The sequence below is a fragment of the Canis lupus genome, chromosome X (genome assembly GCF_048164855.1).
Source record: "Canis lupus baileyi chromosome X, mCanLup2.hap1, whole genome shotgun sequence".
In the NCBI taxonomy this organism is placed as follows: domain Eukaryota; kingdom Metazoa; phylum Chordata; class Mammalia; order Carnivora; family Canidae; genus Canis; species Canis lupus.
The window spans coordinates 67,820,785-67,838,741 of record NC_132876.1 but is presented as its reverse complement, the minus strand read 5'-3'; the positions used below and the strand labels follow the sequence as shown (position 1 = coordinate 67,838,741).

Sequence of the window (17,957 nt, the reverse complement as noted above, 5' to 3'; positions counted from 1 at the left end):
TGTTTCTCATGTGGTATTAATCCCATCTGTTGCATTCCCAATTCAGTTATTGTAATCTTTAGTATTGGAATTCTATTTGATTCTTTTATACTTTTCATTTGTCTAGTGAAATCCATCTCCAAATCTATTCTTAAACATACTACATAGTTTATAGAAACTGTTTTATAACTCCAAATTGTGAATTATCTGCTTTTTAACTTAAACTTTTAAATTTATTTTTATTGTACCAACATATATACAACATAAAACGTATTATTTTAGATACACAGTTCATTGGCATTAGGTTTATTCACACTGTTCTGCAACCATCACCATTACCCATCTCCAGAACTTTATCCCAAACAGAAACTTCATACCTATTAAACAATAACTCCCTGTTACCTTCCCCTTCTGGCAACCAACATTTAATCCCTTAATGGCAACCACCATTCTATATTCTGTGTCAAGTTTGAATATTCTAAGCACTTCATATAGGTGGAATCATACAATATTTATCCTTTTGTATCTGAATTTTTTCACTGAGCATGTCTTTAAGGTTGATCCCTGTTTTAGCATGTGTCAGAATTTCCATCCTTTTAAAGCTGAATAGTACTCTATATAAACATACATTATAAATTACATTTATAAATTAACATGTTATATTATATATACAATTATAATAATATATTATATATATATATAATTTTGTTTATTCAATCAACAGCCAATGGCCATTTGGGTTATATCCACCTCTTGTATACTGTGACTAATGTTACTTTGAATACTGGTGAACAAACCTATGTTTCATTTCCTGTTTTCTCTTCCTTTGGGTATATATGCAGAAGTGGAATTGCTGGATCAATTCTATTGTTAATTTTATAAGGAACTGCCATACTGTTTTCCATAATAGCTGCACCATTTTGTATTTCCACCAACAGAGCATAATGATTGAAATTTCTCCACATCTTCACCAACATTGTTATTTTCTGGATGGATGGATGGATGGATGGATGGATGGATTCATTCATTCATTCATTTTACAATAGCCATACTAATGGGTGTGAAGTGATACATCATTGTGGTTTTGATTTACATTTTCCTAATGATTAGTGTTGTTGAACTTGTTTTCATATGCTGATTGACAATTTGTATGTCTTCTTTGGGGCAGTGTCTATTCAAGTCTTTTTCCCTTTTTAATTGGGTTTGGGCTTTTTAATTTAAAAAAATTTCCCCCAGGGACGCCTGGGTGGCTCAGTGGTTGAGCGTTTGCCTTCCGTTGGGGTCGTGATCCTGGGGCCCTGAGATTGGTTCTGCATCGGGCTCCCTGCAGAGAGCCTGCTTCTCCCTCTGCCTGTCTCTGCCCCCCCTCTCTGTGTCTCCCATGGATGAATAAATAAAATCTTAACAAAATTAAAAAATAAATTTTCCTCAGCATTATTGAGATATAACTGGCATATAACATTGTGTATGTTTAAGATGTGCAGTGTAATGTTCTGATACATTTATATATTGTGAAATGTTTACCAAATAAGGTTAGTTAACATATCCTTCACTTCACATAATTGCCATTTTGTTATTGTTTTGGTGAGAACCTTAAGCTTACTCTCATAGTAACTTTCAAGTATGCAATATGGTATTGTTAACTATAGTCACCATAATGTACATTAGTTGTCCAAACTTATTTATCTTATAATTGAAAGTTAGTACTTTTTGAGCAACATTTCCTGATTTCCTCCACTCTTCAGCCCCCGGTACTCACCATTCTATTCTGTTTCTAGGAGTTTGTTTCTCCTTTGTTAGGAGTTTATTTACCCATTTATCTATCGATGGACATTTAGATTGCTGCCATGTCTTGGCTATTGTGACTAATGAATGCTACAAGCAACATGGGAGTGCAGATATCTCTTTCAGATAATGGTTTCATTTCCTTTGGATATATACCTAGATGTGGGGTTTTTGAATCATACGGTAATTCTATTATTGATTTTTTGAGGAAAAAAATTTTTTTTGAGGAACTTCCTACAGTTTTCCATAATGGCTATATCAATTTACATTCCCACCAATTGTGTGCAAGGGTTCCCTTTTCTCCACATCCTTGACAGAATTTGTTATCTCTATTTCTCTCCTTTTTGATAACAGCCATTCTAATGGGTGTGGGGTAATATCTCATTGTAGTTTTGATTTGTATTTCACTGTTAAATACTGATAATAATGATGTACCTTTTTCTTTTCATTTACCTGTTGGCCATTTGGATGTCTTTGGAAAAATGTCTATTCAAGTCCTCTGTCCATTATTAAATTGGATTGTTTGCTTTTTTGCTACTGAGTTGTATGAGTTCCTTACGTATTTTGGGATTTTTTCCCTTATATATTTTGGATATTAACCCCTTATCAGATATATGGTTTGGAACTATTTTCTCCCATTCCATAGGCTGCCTTTTCATGTTTTGATTATTTATTTTTCTATGCAGAAGCTTTTTAGTTGATGTAGTCCCTCTTGTTGATTTTTTAACTTGTGCTTTTGGTATCATATCCAAGAAATCCTTGCCAACACTGATGTTGAGATGTTTTTATGTTCTTTATGTTCTCTTCTAGGAGTTGTTCAGATTCAGGTCTAACATTTAAGCCCTTAACCCATTGTGAGTTCATTTTTGTCAGGGTGTAAGATGGTGGCCCAATTTCAATATTTTTCATGTAACCACATCTAATTTTACCAGTGCCATTTTTCAGAGACTATCCTTTCCTCATTGAGTATTCTTGGCTCTACTGTCACATATTAGTTGACCATATATGCATGGGTTTATTCCTGGGTTTTGATTCTGTTCCATTTGTGTATGTGTTTATTTTTATGCAATACCATGAATTAGATTAGATTACTACAGCATTGTAATATAGTTTAAAATCAGGAAGTGTGATGCCTCCAGCTTTGTTCTTTCTCAGGATTGCTTTGCCTATAAAGGGTTTTTCATGGTTCCATATGAATTTTAGGATTGTATTTTCTATTTCTGTGAAAAACACTTGAAATTTTGTTGGGATTGCATTGAATCTATACATGGTTTTGTGATGGTTTTTTGGTTGTTACTGAATTGTAGGAGTTCTCAGTATAGTCTGGATATTTCCTTATCAGATATAAGATTTGCAGATGTTTTCTGTCAATCTGTATGTTGCCTTTTCACTCTCTTCATGGTGTACTCTGATGCAAATAAATTTTTTACATTTAATGAAGTCCAATTTATCTAACTTTTGTTTGCTGTCTGTGCTTTTGGTGTTATATCCAAGAAATAATTGCAAAATCCAATGTTATGAGGCTCTCCTCCTTGTATTCTCTTCTAAGAGTTGTATAATTTTAGGTTTTGGTCTTTGCTCCTTTTTTTTTAATAAAATAATTTTTTATTGGTGTTCAATTTACCAACATACAGAATAACACCCAGTGCTCATCCCGTCAAGTGTCCCCCTCAGTGCACGTCACCCACTCACCCCCACTCCCCACCCTCCTCCCCTTCCACCACCCCTAGTTCATTTCCCAGAGTTAGGAGTCTTTATGTTCTGTCTCCCTTTCTGATATTTCCCACACATTTCTTCTTCCTTCCCTTATATTCCCTTTCACTATCATTTATATTCCCCAAATGAATGAGAACATACACTGTTTGTCCTTCTCCGATTGACTTATTTCACTCAGCATAATACCCTCCAGTTCCATCCACGTTGAAGCAAATGGTGGGTATTTGTCATTTCTAATGGCTGAGTAATATTCCATTGTATACATAAACCACATCTTCTCTATCCATTCATCTTTCGATGGACACCGAGGCTCCTTCCACAGTTTGGCTATTGTGGACATTGCTGCTATAAACATCGGGGTGCAGGTGTCCCGGTGTTTCATTGCATCTGAATCTTTGGGGTAAATCCCCAACAGTGCAATGGCTGGGTCATAGGGCAGGTCTATTTTTAACTCTTTGAGGAACCTCCACACAGTTTTCCAGAGTGGCTGCACCAGTTCACATTCCCACCAACAGTTCAAGAGGGTTCCCTTTTCTCTGCATCCTCTCCAACATTTGTGGTTTCCTGCCTTGTTAATTTTCCCCATTCTCACTGGTGTGAGGTGGTATCTCATTGTGGTTTTGATTTGTATTTCTCTGATGGCAAGTGATGCAGAGCATTTTCTCATGTGCATGTTGGCCATGTCTATGTCTTCCTCTGTGAGATTTCTGTTCATGTCTTTTGCCCATTTCATGATTGGATTGTTTGTTTCTTTGGTGTTGAGTTTAAGAAGTTCTTTATAGATCTTGGAAACTAGCCCTTTATCTGATACGTCATTTGCAAATATCTTCTCCCATTCTGTAGGTTGTCTTTGAGTTTTGTTGCCTGTATCCTTTGCTGTGCAAAAGCTTCTTATCTTGATGAAGTCCCAATAGTTCATTTTTGCTTTTGTTTCTTTTGCCTTCGTGGATGTATCTTGCAAGAAGTTACTGTGGCTGAGTTCAAAAAGGGTGTTGCCTGTGTTCTCCTCTAGGATTTTGATGGAATCTTGTCTCACATTTAGATCTTTCATCCATTTTGAGTTTATCTTTGTGTATGGTGCAAGAGAGTGATCTAGTTTTATTCTTCTGCATGTGGATGTCCAATTTTCCCAGCACCATTTATTGAAGAGACTGTCTTTTTTCCAGTGGATAGTCTTTCCTCCTTTGTCGAATATTAGTTGACCTTACAGTTGAGGGTCCACTTCTGAGTTCTCTATTCTGTTCCATTGATCTATGTGTCTGTTTTTGTGCCAGTACCACACTGTCTTGATGACCACAGCTTTGTAGTACAACCTGAAATCTGGCATTGTGATGCCCCCAGATATGGTTTTCTTTTTTAAAATTCCCCTGGCTATTCGGGGTCTTTTCTGATTCCACACAAATCTTAAAATAATTTGTTCTAACTCTCTGAAGAAAGTCCATGGTATTTTGATACGGATTGCATTAAACATGTAAATTGCCCTGGGTAACATTGACATTTTCACAATATTAATTCTTCCAATCCATGAGCATGGAATATTTTTCCATCTCTTTGTGTCTTCCTTAATTTCTTTCAGAAGTGTTCTGTAGTTTTTAGGGTATAGATCCTTTACCTCTTTGGTTAGGTTTATTCCTAGGTATCTTATGCTTTTGGGTGCAATTGTCAATGGGATTGACTCCTTAATTTCTCTTTCTTCAGTGTCATTGTTAGTGTATAGGAATGCCATTGATTTCTGGGCATTGATTTTGTATCCTGCCACGCTACCAAATTGCTGTATGAGTTCTAGCAATCTTAGGGTGGAGGCTTTTGGGTTTTCTATGTAGAGTATCATGTCATCGATGAAGAGGGAGAGTTTGACTTCTTCTTTGCCAATTTGAATGCCTTTAATGTCTTTTTGTTGTCTGATTGCTGAGGCTAGGACTTCCAATACTATGTTGAATAGCAGTGGTGAGAGTGCACATCCCTGTCTTGTTCCTGATCTTAGGGGAAAGGCTCCCAGTGCTTCCCCATTGAGAATGATATTTGCTGTGGGCTTTTCGTAGATGGCTTTTAAGATGTCGAGGAAAGTTCCCTCTATCCCTACACTCTGAAGAGTTTTGATCAGGAATGGATGCTGTATTTTGTCAAATGCTTTCTCTGCATCTAATGAGAGGATCATATGGTTCTTGGTTTTTCTCTTGCTGATATGATGAATCACATTGATTGTTTTACGAATGTTGAACCAGCCTGTGTCCCGGGGATAAATCCTACTTGGTCGTGGTGAATAATTTTTAAATGTACTATTGGATTCTATTGGCTAGTATCTTGTTGACAATTTTTGCATCCATGTTCATCAGGGATATTGGTCTATAATTCTCCTCTTGGTGGGGTCTTTATCTGGTTTTGGAATTAAGGTGATGCTGGCCTCATAGAATGAATTTGGAAGTACTCCATCTCTTTCTATCTTTCCAAACAGCTTTAGTAGAATAGGTATGGTTTCTTCTTTAAACGTTTGATAGAATTCCCCTGGGAAGCCATCTGGCCCTGGACTCTTGTGTCTTGGGAGGTTTTTGATGACTGCTTCCATTTCCTCCCTGGTTATTGGCCTGTTCAGGTTTTCTATTTCTTCCTGTTCCAGTTTTGGTAGTTTGTGGCTTTCCAGAAATGCGTCCATTTCTTCTAGATTGCCTAATTTATTGGCGTATAGCTGTTCAGAATATGTTTTTAAAATCATTTGTATTTCCTTTGTGTTGGTAGTGATCTCTCCTTTCTCATTCATGATTTTATTGAGTCTTTTCTCCCTTCTTTTTAATAAGGTTGGCTAATGGTTTATCTACCTTATTAATTCTTTCAAAGAACCAACTCCTGGTTCTGTTGATCTGTTCCACAGTTCTTCTGCTCTCGATTTCGTTGAGTTCTGCTCGAATCTTTCTTAACTCTCTTCTTCTGCTGGGCGTAGAGTCCATCTGCTGTTTTTTCTCTAGCTCCTTTATGTGTAAGGTTAGCTTTTGTATTTGAGTTCTTTCCAGTTTTTGAATGGATGCTTGTATTGCGATGTATTTCCCCCTTAGGACTGCTTTTGCTGCATCCCAAAGATTTTGAACGGTTGTATCTTCATTCTCATTAGTTTCCATGAATCTTTTTAATACTTCCTTAACTTCCTGGTTGACCCTTTCATCTTTTATTTCCTGGTTGACCCTTTCATGTTTTCTTTGCTCCATTTTGAATTAATCTTTGTATATGGTATAAAGTTAGGGTTCAACTTCATTCTTTTGCACATGGATATTCAGTTTTCCTAACACAGTATCTTGAGCACTGACCTTTCACCACTGAATAGATTTGGTACCTCTGTCAAAAATCATTTGACTATATCTGTAAGGATTTATTTCTGGGATTTCTATTCCATTTAATTTTTTTCCTATGGATCTGTCTTTATGCCAGTAGTACACTCTTGATTACTGTCACTTTGTAGTAAGTTATAAAATCAGTAAATATATGTTTTCAATCTTTGTTTTTCTTTCAAGATTGTTTTGGGGTCCCTTGAGATTCCATATGAATGAAATTTTTTATTTTTGCTAAAAATATCAGTGGGTTTTAGATAGGGATTGCATTGAGTCCATCAATCATTTTGGATAGTACTGACATCTTCTAATCCGTGAGCATGGCTGCCTTTCCATTTATTTCTGTCTTCTTTAATTTCTTTCATAAACATTTTATCCTTTTCAGTGTACAAATCTTTCACTTCCTTGGTTACATTTATTCCAAACTGTTTTATTCTTTCTGATAATTGTAAATGAAATTGTTCTTTTAATTTTCCTTTTGGACTGTTTATTGTTAATGTATAAAAATGCAATTGATTTTTGCGTGTTGCTTTTGTATCCTGCAATTTTGCTGAATATGTTCTAACTTTTTTTAGTAGAATCTTTAGGGTTTTCTTTACGTAAGCCCATGTAAGACCATGTAATTTGCAAACATTTTTTACTTATTCCTTTCTGACTTGGATGCCTTTTATTTCTTTTTCTTGCCTACTTGTTCTGGCTAGAACTTCCAATACTATGTTAATTAGAAGTCTGTATATCTGTTTTGGTTGTATTTTTTCTTTTGGCCTTCATTTATTTGGTTTCCTAGCATATCTTATTATATGTTTTCAATGTTGAACACATTGCACAAAGCATTGGAGGGGCTCTGGATGATATTATTTTCTTCCAAAGGTGATTTAGTTTATTTTAGCAGGCAGATACACAGCAGATCATCTTAGTCATATCAGTGATTGAGAAGATTGTGTTTTAGGCTTTGTGTTTCAGAGAAACTGGTCTATTTGTGACTTGCCTTTACTTTTAGCATGTAGCTCACCCTTCAGGGACTCTGCTGGAAGCCTGGAGTGTTTATTATAGTTTCTTCCACAAAGAAAGGTTCTGAAATAAAATTTTTGTTTTCCTAACAGTGAGATTTTGTACTTGGTTTTTTGGCCTCTCATCCCATGCAAGCACAGCTTAAGAATCAGCAAATGCCTCAAAGGAAACTGCACAGAGAATAAAGAATGGTGCTTACTTTTCTGAGGTTCTCTTTTCTTCAGGATTTTGGTTTCTCAAGTCTGGCTGTCTTAATTATTTTCTAATGCTCTCATTTACCTTTATTTTTAAAATATAGCCATTGTAGTTGTTCTTAGTATGAAGATTAATCTGATACAAACCATTTCACAGCTAGAAGCTGAAAGTCTACCTTATTCTTTTTAACTGTGACAACCTATCACAATTCAGCCATTCTTGTTCATACATATTAGTTTGCTTCTCTCATTTTGCTATTACAAATTATGTTGTAATGAACAGCTTTGTACATATATCCTTGTGCACTTGTATGAGTATTATATAGGATAGATTCTCCTAAGTAAAGTTGTTAGTCAAAGATACGTGCATTAAAATTTTTTATAGGTAATGCCAAATTGCCTCTGATTTACACTACCAGGAGTGCTGAGATTGTTCATTTCTCCACATATTCACCAGCGCTGGATATTATCAATCTTAACTTTTGTAAAACTAATGGGAAAAACTTTTATCTCATTGTTTGTTTTGTCTTACATTTCCCCAATTATTAAAGAGGCTGAAGCTTGACAACTTAAAAAAGTGTAGTGCTAAGAAAGGAGGAACTGTGACCAACAGCACCAAAAAGTAACATACACACACATACATGTGTTAGTGAGTCTATGTATGTACAGTAAATGATTAAGGTGACATTTCAACAGTTTTTATATGAAGTATTCAATCAATAGTGCTGGAAAGACCGGCTAAGTATTTTGCAAGCAAGTTATGATTCTTACGTCATAAGGTAAACTAAAATTAAAATTCTAGACTAAGAGTTAAATGTAAAATTGTTAAAATAAAATAAAATAAAATAAATAAATAAAAAAATAAATGTAAAATTGTAACTATAAAAAACTAAGAAAATACAGTGAAAATATATTTGACCTAGGGATGAATCTATCTTTCTAAGCATAACAGCAAAGAAAACAAAAAGAAGACAATTTTACTATGTAAAAATGTAAAACCTTTATATATCAAAATAAAATACAAAATTAAAAGGCAAATAATAAAATAGCAAAGTATTGCAATAACTTGTGGAAGACAAAGTGTTAGCATCCCTAATATATAAAAAATCTTGTCTAAAGCAATAAGAAATTTACAATTTTCCAGTAGAAAAATGGTAAAAGAATATACATAATTTACAAAATAAATAGGAAAAAAGTCTACTTAACTTACAAAAACAATTTATCATCCATACATCAAAAATATTGAAATCATGCTAACAGATATTAAAATAGTGTTGTAAGAGGTTAAGAAAATATAATAGGGTTCATCATACATTATTATGTTGCAAAGTACAAATAGCAAAGATTGTTCTTTCTGACACCATTTTTCTAAAAACAACTGTGTATTTATTTAATAAAAAAGTGATTGGAAGCAAACACTCCAAAACAAAAACAGTGGTTTCCCATGAATGTTATATTTGTAGGTGACTTTTCTCTACTTTCCAGGTCCCTGCATTTGACATATATATATCAATTTGTAACCATAACTTACTATTTATGAAAACTGAGGAGAATGAGCATAGCACATCTATTCAAATGAAACTAGGAGACAAATTTACAATTCCTGAAGAAATGAAAGATATAGATGATAAAGTGGATGTATTTGATGTTCAAAAATTTGCACAAAGGCAAGAAAATAATTATCTGAAAGAAAGTTACAGAACAGAAAATATATACATTACAAACTTCATTGATAAAAGCTTACCATAAGGTATACTTAAAGGATTGATAAATATATATGGAAATGTGCAGATCCTGCCAGATATGCAAGCCATAGGAAACACAATTTCAAAAAAATAAAGCAGATATGAAGAAATGTATACCTTCACCAAGAATTAAAGAAAGGCAATTAAAATAGCATGTGTAGCAAAACTATTAATCTAACAAAAACAAGTGATAAAAATTCAATGTTGGTAAAGTAGTAAAAATAAAAAGGTATATTTTATATTTACTGATGTCACTAAAAATTGGTTGGTCTTTCTAAAGAATAATAGGGCAACATAAAACAAGAACTACAAAGCTGTCCATCTTCTTTTATCCAGAATCCCTTTTCTGAGAATATACTCCAAAGAAACAGGAGTATATATTTGAAAGCCTATACAAAGGCATTCGTAGAATGATAAGGGCTTTGGAAACAATTCAAGTATTTAATAACTAGGGAACAATTAGTTTAATTTGATGGAATAATAATACATAGGTCCTTCAAAACGTAAAAATACACAAAAAGAATAAGTGAAAAAACACAATATGCACACACTGTAACTATAAATGTATCTAAATGCAGTAACATTAGAAAAATTAGAATTATATAGATTTAAGTTGAATATTTGTGAAGTTATGTTCCTAAAGTTGATTAATCTCATACTTAAAAAAAAGGATAGATTTATTTATTTATTTATTTATTTATTTATTTATTTATTTGAGAGAGGGAGTGAGTGAGCATGGGTGAACAGGGGGGAGGAGCAAAGAGAGAGGGAGATGGAGAGAAGCTGATTCCCCAGTGACCACATAGCCTGATGGGGCTCCATCCCACAACCATGAGATTATGACCTGAGTTGAAACAAGAGCTGGACACTTAACTGACTGAGCCACCTACATGCCCCAATCAATCTCATCCTTTAAAAAAATTTAATAAAGATATGGAACTGAAATATTTGAGGCGAGGCAGACATTCCCATTTAGTTAACATATATACATGAACATGCCTGGTGAAGAAATCTCTCTCTCTCTCCCTTTTCTTTTTTTGGTGGTATTACAGTTTTCACTTGATGTATGCTTAAAGCAATTTTGTAATTGTGAAATTGTTGCTATGATAATATTTTGAAGATTTACTCATTTGATAAGTTATCAAATCATTCCTTTTGTGACTTCCAGACAAATCTATCTTCTTTCTCCTGTGCTTTGTATATAACACCATTACTATAGCATTTATAAGATTGTATTATAATTAGCTGGTTACATGTCTATGTCACCCACAGAATCTAGCCCAGTGCCTGATGCATAATAAGTGAGCAACAGATTCTTATGAAAGAATAAATGAATGAAGCAAATGAAGGAACATATTTGGAAAGTAAAGGCAGGTTGTTACTGGAGTCCCTGTAATGGTTAATTACTCATTAAATTCAAGACCATCTGTCTTCATTTCCTTTGACTGGGAAATAATAACTTCTCAGTGCCTCAAAGTGCACACTTTGAAAAAGTGACCAGTAAGGTGTTTGCTTCAATTTGTTGGAAAGATGTGATATGATGCAGGTAGATTCCAAGAATGACGGCCCAGAGCTTGGAAGCTACCTATATCCTAGTAAGATTACACTAAATTTAGAATAATAAGTGTGAAAAAGCAAAGGGTAAAATAAACTTATCATCTTCTGAGTGAGAATCAAAGAGAATCAGGTCAAAGGCACCAATAGCACTTGCATGAACTCCAAACCATAAAGACTTCTAAGAGGGGCAAAGAAGGTCAACTATACTGTTCCTGGAATAAGATTTGGACTAGATAGAGAAATATCTTCCTTATGTCAACAGATTTAGTGGACTGGTATTTGGAAAGTAGGAGCACATTATAGTCTGAGGCTAGTGGGAATGGCCAAGAAAATAAAAAACAGGAAGCAAAGTCTGGGAAGGACTAAGATACCCATTCCACTTTGTAAAGAATCAACCCAAATTAATCTCAGAAGTTTCAGGGTCTTGGAATTTATCTTGGATAGAGTTGAGTAAGGGAAGGGAACTAGGGGTTCAGTGTTTTGTAATAGTCAAATTAAGCTGTGGCTAGATTTCAGAAATTAGGGTCTGAGATCTATATTCAATTAATTTGTTAATTTCTAAGTATGTATATTTTAGTTTCCCATTTTTTTAAGGTAAAGTTTTAGAAAATTTCAACTTTGCACTTGAATTAAAAAGAAAAGGAATTTTGTACATTATAGCTAGGATGGAAGAAGGGGGAAATCTGCGTATTCCTAAAGTCAGATATAATATTAACGAGGAGTTAAGGCCCTATTGGCATAAAACATGAGTGCTTAGGAGAGACAGATAAAGTCATCTCTGACTGTTGGTCATCTCCTCCTTAGTTGATTCCAACTCAATTAAGACCTACATAACTGCTGTAGAAGCTGAGTATCTAAAATAGGTGTTAGTAAAAAGGAAAGGAGACTGGTTTTGAGCTGGACAAGACTTGGCTTGGCTGTAATTACTCACTGACCATTCTTGGTGAAGAAGAAAAGTATATACACACATACATATATATAAAGAAAGTACACACACATACACACATATATACACATACACACAAAGTAGGCTTTGGATTTATAAGTGACAATCTATTATCTAGGATATAATCTATAAATTTGTCCTTTTCTGGCTTGATTTAAGATTGTATTAATTTCTAGCTGGTGCTATAACAAATTACCACAAACTCAGTGGCTTAAAATAGCACACATTTAAACTCTTATAGCTCTGAAAGTCATCAGAGGTCCAAAATACTTTAATATCTTTTATGGGTATTAAAAGGTAAAAAAAAAATCAAAATGTCAGCAGGGCTGGTTCCTTCTGGAGGCCCCAGGAGAGAATCTGTTCCTTGCCTCTTCCAATTTCTAGAGGATAAGGCTAGTAGTTTTATCACTTCTATCTCTTGCTTCTGACCTCATATCTCCTAATTCTATAGGCAGATCTCCCTTTGGCTCCCTCTTATAAATAGGGCACTTCTGATTACATTTAGGGTCCACCTGGATAATCTGGACTAACCCTCCCATCTCAATCTCTTTAATTTAATCACCTGTAAATTCCCTTTTTGCTATATGGTAACATTCATAGGTTCCAGGGATTAGACCCTGGATACCTTTGGGGAGCATTTTTCATCCTTCCACAGTCCCTCCTATGGCCCCTAGAGATTCACATGCCTCCCACTTACAAAGTGCATTCACCTCATCCCAACATTTCGCAAACTCTCAATACATTACAGCATCAACTGAAGTCCAAAATCTCTTCTGAATATCATTATTTATAAAGCCCCAAATCTCATCAGCTAAATCAAGTATGGGTGAGGATATGGGTATGAGACAAAATTCCTCTCCATCTGTGGACCTTTGAAACTAGAAAACAAGTTATGTTCTCTAAAAATACAGGCATAGAATATAAATTATAGACATTCTCATTCCAAAAGGGAGAAAATGGAAGGAAGGAGTCAGCAGCCCCAGACAGTTTTAAAATCCAACTGGGATTACTCAATTAGGTTTCAAGGCATAGTAGTAATTCTCTGTGGTTTGAGGCTCTGCCGTCTGGGCCCAAGGCACCTCCCTTGAAGTCGTTCTTCCTTTTTCTTTTTTTTTTTTTTTTTTTTTTTTTTTTTTAAATTTTTATTTATTTTATGATAGTCACAGAGAGAGAGAGAGAGAGGCAGAGACACAGGCAGAGGGAGAAGCAGGCTCCATGCACCGGGAGCCTGACGTGGGATTCGATCCCGGGTCTCCAGGATCGCGCCCTGGGCCAAAGGCAGGCGCTAAACCGCTGTGCCACCCAGGGATCCCTGTTCTTCCTTTTTCTTGAAGAGTAGCACTTGTTTATAGCTTAGTAGCTTTATCAGCCTGCTTCCTGGCTATACAATTTTGAGAGTCCAATATCCTTCTTTAATCTTGTCCCCTTTCTGTCCCTTTCAGTACAGTTTGTCAGTGTTTCTGCATATATAACATTCTCAAAAACTTTGTGGGTATTATATATATGTCATGGGGGTTCATGCCATTAGACAAGAGGGTCCTCTCCAAGATCTTTCCTGGGATAATCACATCTCTATTCCTAGATTCTGCTAATATGGTTGAGGGAATCCATAAGTCACAGCCTTATCTCTTCAAAGAGCCCGCTGTATGAATGAATACACTGATCTTTTGGTTTTTCTAGTCAACCTTAGCAAAAGGTTGTCCAGCCATAACCTTGAATTCTTTTCCAGAGCATTTCTTTTCTGACAGCAAATTTCCAAATTTTATCATTTTTGCCAATCTGAGAATTTCATGAAGTCCTGACTCCTTTTTGCTTAACTGTTTTTCCCTCAATTATCTCTTTCCTCTTTCCTTTTACTATAAGCAGCAAGAAAAAAAAAACAGGCCATGATTTCAACACTTTGCCTGAAAATCTCCTTAGTTAAATATCCAGGTTCATAATTTATAGTTATGTTTTCCACATAACACAGGACACAATTCAGCTAGCAATCTTTTTGTCACTATACAGCAAAGATCTTTTTCTTCAAGTTTGCAATTACATGTTCCTCATTTCTTTCTGAGCCTTCACTGGCAATGCCTTTAGCATCCTTATTTCTACCAACAGCTTGTTTAAAGCAATATAGGCTTTTTCTATCGTGTGACTCAAAATTCTTCCAGCCTCTATGCATTACCTGATTCCAAAGCCACTTCCACATTTTTTAGATATTTGTTACAGCACCACCACATGTCCCAATATCAAAATCTGTATTACTTTCCTGCTCCTGCTATTAAGAAATTACCACAAACTAGGTGGCTTAAGACAACACATACTTATTCTTTTACATTTCTAGAGGTCAGAAGCTCAAAATGAGGCTTTCAGGACTAAAAACAAAATCAAGGCATCAACAGGGTTGTTTTCTTCTGGAAATCTCCAGGAGAGAATCTGTTCCTTACCAATTCTAACTTCTAGGGGCTGTGGGCATTCCTTGGAAATCTTTGGCTCATAGCTGCATCACTCCAATCTCTTGTTTCTGTTGTCACACATCTTACCTTCTATAGTCTGAATCCCCTCTGCCTTTCTTTTAAAAGGATACTTGTGATTACATTTAAAGTCCACTTGGAAAATCCAGGATAATTCTCCACCTCTCAAGCTCCTTCAATTAATCATACCTGCAAAGTCTCTTTTGCTATATAAGTTAATATTCACAGGTTCCAGGAATTAGGACCTAGATACCTTTGGGGGCCGTTATTCAGTCTTCCACAAGGGTACTTTGGGGATTTGAGATCCTTTTTTTTTAAGTTAACAGTGTAGCAATTTGTTTAATATAAAATTTGTAATAAATTGTGTAAACTTGTAATTTGTAGTAATCTGCTTAGTCTATCATTAAGTTTAATATGTTAAAAATTGAGTATTAATTAAAATAAGTATTAGATGAAGTGGAATTTTCTAATATTGTCAACCAATTCACTACATGACAAGGTGTAAAAGACCTTGAAAATGTTCATTGGTTATTACTTTACATAAAATTAGCATGTATTCAAAATGGAAATATAGTCTCAAGAAAGGGGAGATCATGTTAGTTAAGCATGCACTTGGAATGAAGAAACAATAGTTTGCTAACAGTCATGGCCTATATGCCAGAGCTCATAAACGCATCTAAAATTACCAAACCTGCTCAGGATATATTGGGTTAGGAACTTAGGTTCTAGAGACTCTAAATTCCTTCTCAGATCCAGTTTAACAAAGCAGTACAAAATAAAAAGGAAAAAAAACAGCCTGTATGGAATAATGCTTTGATGATTATAATGACTGATTATTAAGGCCGATCTCCTTACCTAGGCTGGAATAAATGTGGCTGAGAATACAGGCTGGTTGTACTCTGATAGGGTATACCTCAGCAATGGTCTCCACATCGATTCCCTTGTCTTTCAAAATGGCCTTGATTTCTTCTGTCTCGGCTAGAATGGAAACTATGGGAAGGAAAAAAGATGAGGTCAACAGAAACTTTTATTTCAATAGAAACCTAAAGATCTCTCAAGCCATATAATTTCTTTTGAAGGGAAGAGAAAGAAAATGAGAGGAAATTAACAGTTATTGAGGAACTTTGATGAAACAAATATCACACTAGGTATATAATATTATTACCTAAATGGAAAAGGAAAAAGGGCTTCATGACTACAAATTAGATTTTGCTTTTTTGGCTAAGTACATATGTGCTCCTAGAGAATGCCACACTCTATATCTGAGATTCAATGTTTAAATAGGGGAAAAATCCAACATGAGGTGTGTTACAGCTTTGGTAAAAGTTGATTCTCCAAGGCTCTTTCATATCCTTAAGACCAGATAGGATTTTGAGGGTAGTAAAGAACACCCAAATAATAAGAATTACCCTGTAGTCAGAGAATGGTAGAAGACAAGGTAAATTGAGAATAAAAAATTGAGATGCCATAGTTGAAACTGTGTGTAGTCGTTTTGGGCTTGGCAGGTGGGTAGGGATACCACTTCTCCAGACTCTGAGCCTGCCAAGCCTGGACAGCTCCCTTTTATTCCTGTTATATTCGTGTCTCTAACATGCTTATCATACTTACAAGGGAGGAGGCCAAGTCAGCTCCCTGACTTTTGTGTTTACTTTCCCTCTAGGGGACAGATACCTGGCTGGGGCTAATAACCTGAGTGGGGCCTCAGTTGGCTTGACACTAAGCACTGAAGGCAAACATGTGCCCTGATCCTGTCTCCAATGCTGGTAGGTGTGTTGAATTGGGTTTATGTGGAAATGAAGGTACCATTTGGTACATTCAAGTTTACCAATATTTTCTGTGTTGAGTGTTTAGGACAAAAACCTCGCTAAAAGAGTGCTACTTTCTTTTTCTTTGCAATTATCTTCTTTCTCTCTCTCTCTCTCTCTCTCTCTCTCTCTCTGTGTGTGTGTGTGTGTGTGATGTGTGTCTATCTTGGGAACCTTATAGTATTGTGTTGCTGTAGTCTGCATCAGAATATGCAGGATTTGATGATCACAGGGCCCTCTGGACATAACACAATCTTGATTAATTATACTGGAAACATGAAAATGACAAATATTCTCCAGGAAAAATGTACAAAGGAAGAATGGTAGTGGGCTAAGGAAAGTCCAGGAAAACACATGTGGTCATCCATCCATTCATTAACAAACATTTACTAAGCACTTAAATGGATGAAGTACTATGCTAGGCACTAGGGATAAAGAGATGGGTAAGTTAGTCTTTCTCTTGAAGAGCTTACAGTGTAATGGAAGTGACACACACAAGCTGATTGTAAAATAAGCTGCTACGTAACTAGAGATATGCACAAAACATTGTAAGCTCCAAAGAGCAACATCTATCAAGTCTGAGATAGGTAGAGAGCAGTTTCAGAAAAGGCTTTCTGAAAGAATTGATGTCTAAGCTGAATTTGAAAGAATAAATGTTAGCCAGGAGAAAGAAGTGAATAGGAATGGGGAAATCCATTTTAGGTTCAAGGTACACAATGATCATAAAACACGAAAATGAAAAAAGAATGTGTGTGGTGGGGAGATGAGGAACTACATACATTTCAATATTGCTGTAGCATAAAATAGTTTGCACAGTGGTAAAAAAAAAGAGTGGAAAGGCAGACAGAGGCTAGATCTTTATGGAGGGCATATATGTCACTCTAAGTATTTTGTATTTTATCCTTGGGTAATGATGTCCAAACTGCATTCTACTGAGCTTCAGGGATCTGCAAAAGGCAATGCAGTTGGTAGCAGGAGTAGAGAGGACTGAAAGAGAGGCAAATGAACAACACTCTGGGGTGCTAGGAACACTTTCAACCTCAACAGCTGAGCTTTTTTTTTTTTTTTTTTTTTGTTTTTTTTACTTTATGTTTTATAAAATATTTAGAAAATTCCACCTAGGGGAGGGGGCAAGATGGCGGAAGAGTAGGGTCCCCAAGTCACCTGTACCCACCAAATTACCTAGACAACTTTCAAATCATCCTGAAAACCTACGAATTCGGTCTGAGATTTAAAGAGAGTACAGCTGGAATGCTACAGTGAGAAGAGTTTCTGCTTCTATCAAGGTAGGAAGAAGGAAAAAAAATAAAGAAATAAAAAAGCATCCAAGGGGGAGGGGCCTCGCGAGGAGCCGGGCTAAGGCCGCGGGGCGAGGGCCACCAGGACAGGAAAGTCCCATCCTGGAGAAGCCAATCTTCCCGGATGGAAAGGCACTTGCAG

At 35.6% G+C, this 17,957-nt stretch overlaps 1 protein-coding gene across 10 annotated transcripts in view; it reads right to left on the bottom strand.

Moving 5' to 3' along the window:
• Positions 1 to 17,957, bottom strand: part of PHKA1 (phosphorylase kinase regulatory subunit alpha 1) — a 179,887-nt gene that overhangs the window by 88,131 nt on the left and 73,799 nt on the right. For all 10 annotated transcript variants that reach the window (XR_012026448.1, XR_012026447.1, XM_072816673.1 and 7 more), the window contains one exon: positions 15,568 to 15,702. Coding sequence is in view for 8 of the 10 variants with exons in the window: in XM_072816673.1 (XP_072672774.1) it covers positions 15,568 to 15,702 (135 nt within the window). In the remaining 2 variants the exon portion in view is untranslated. The remainder of the gene's footprint in view (positions 1 to 15,567; positions 15,703 to 17,957) is intronic.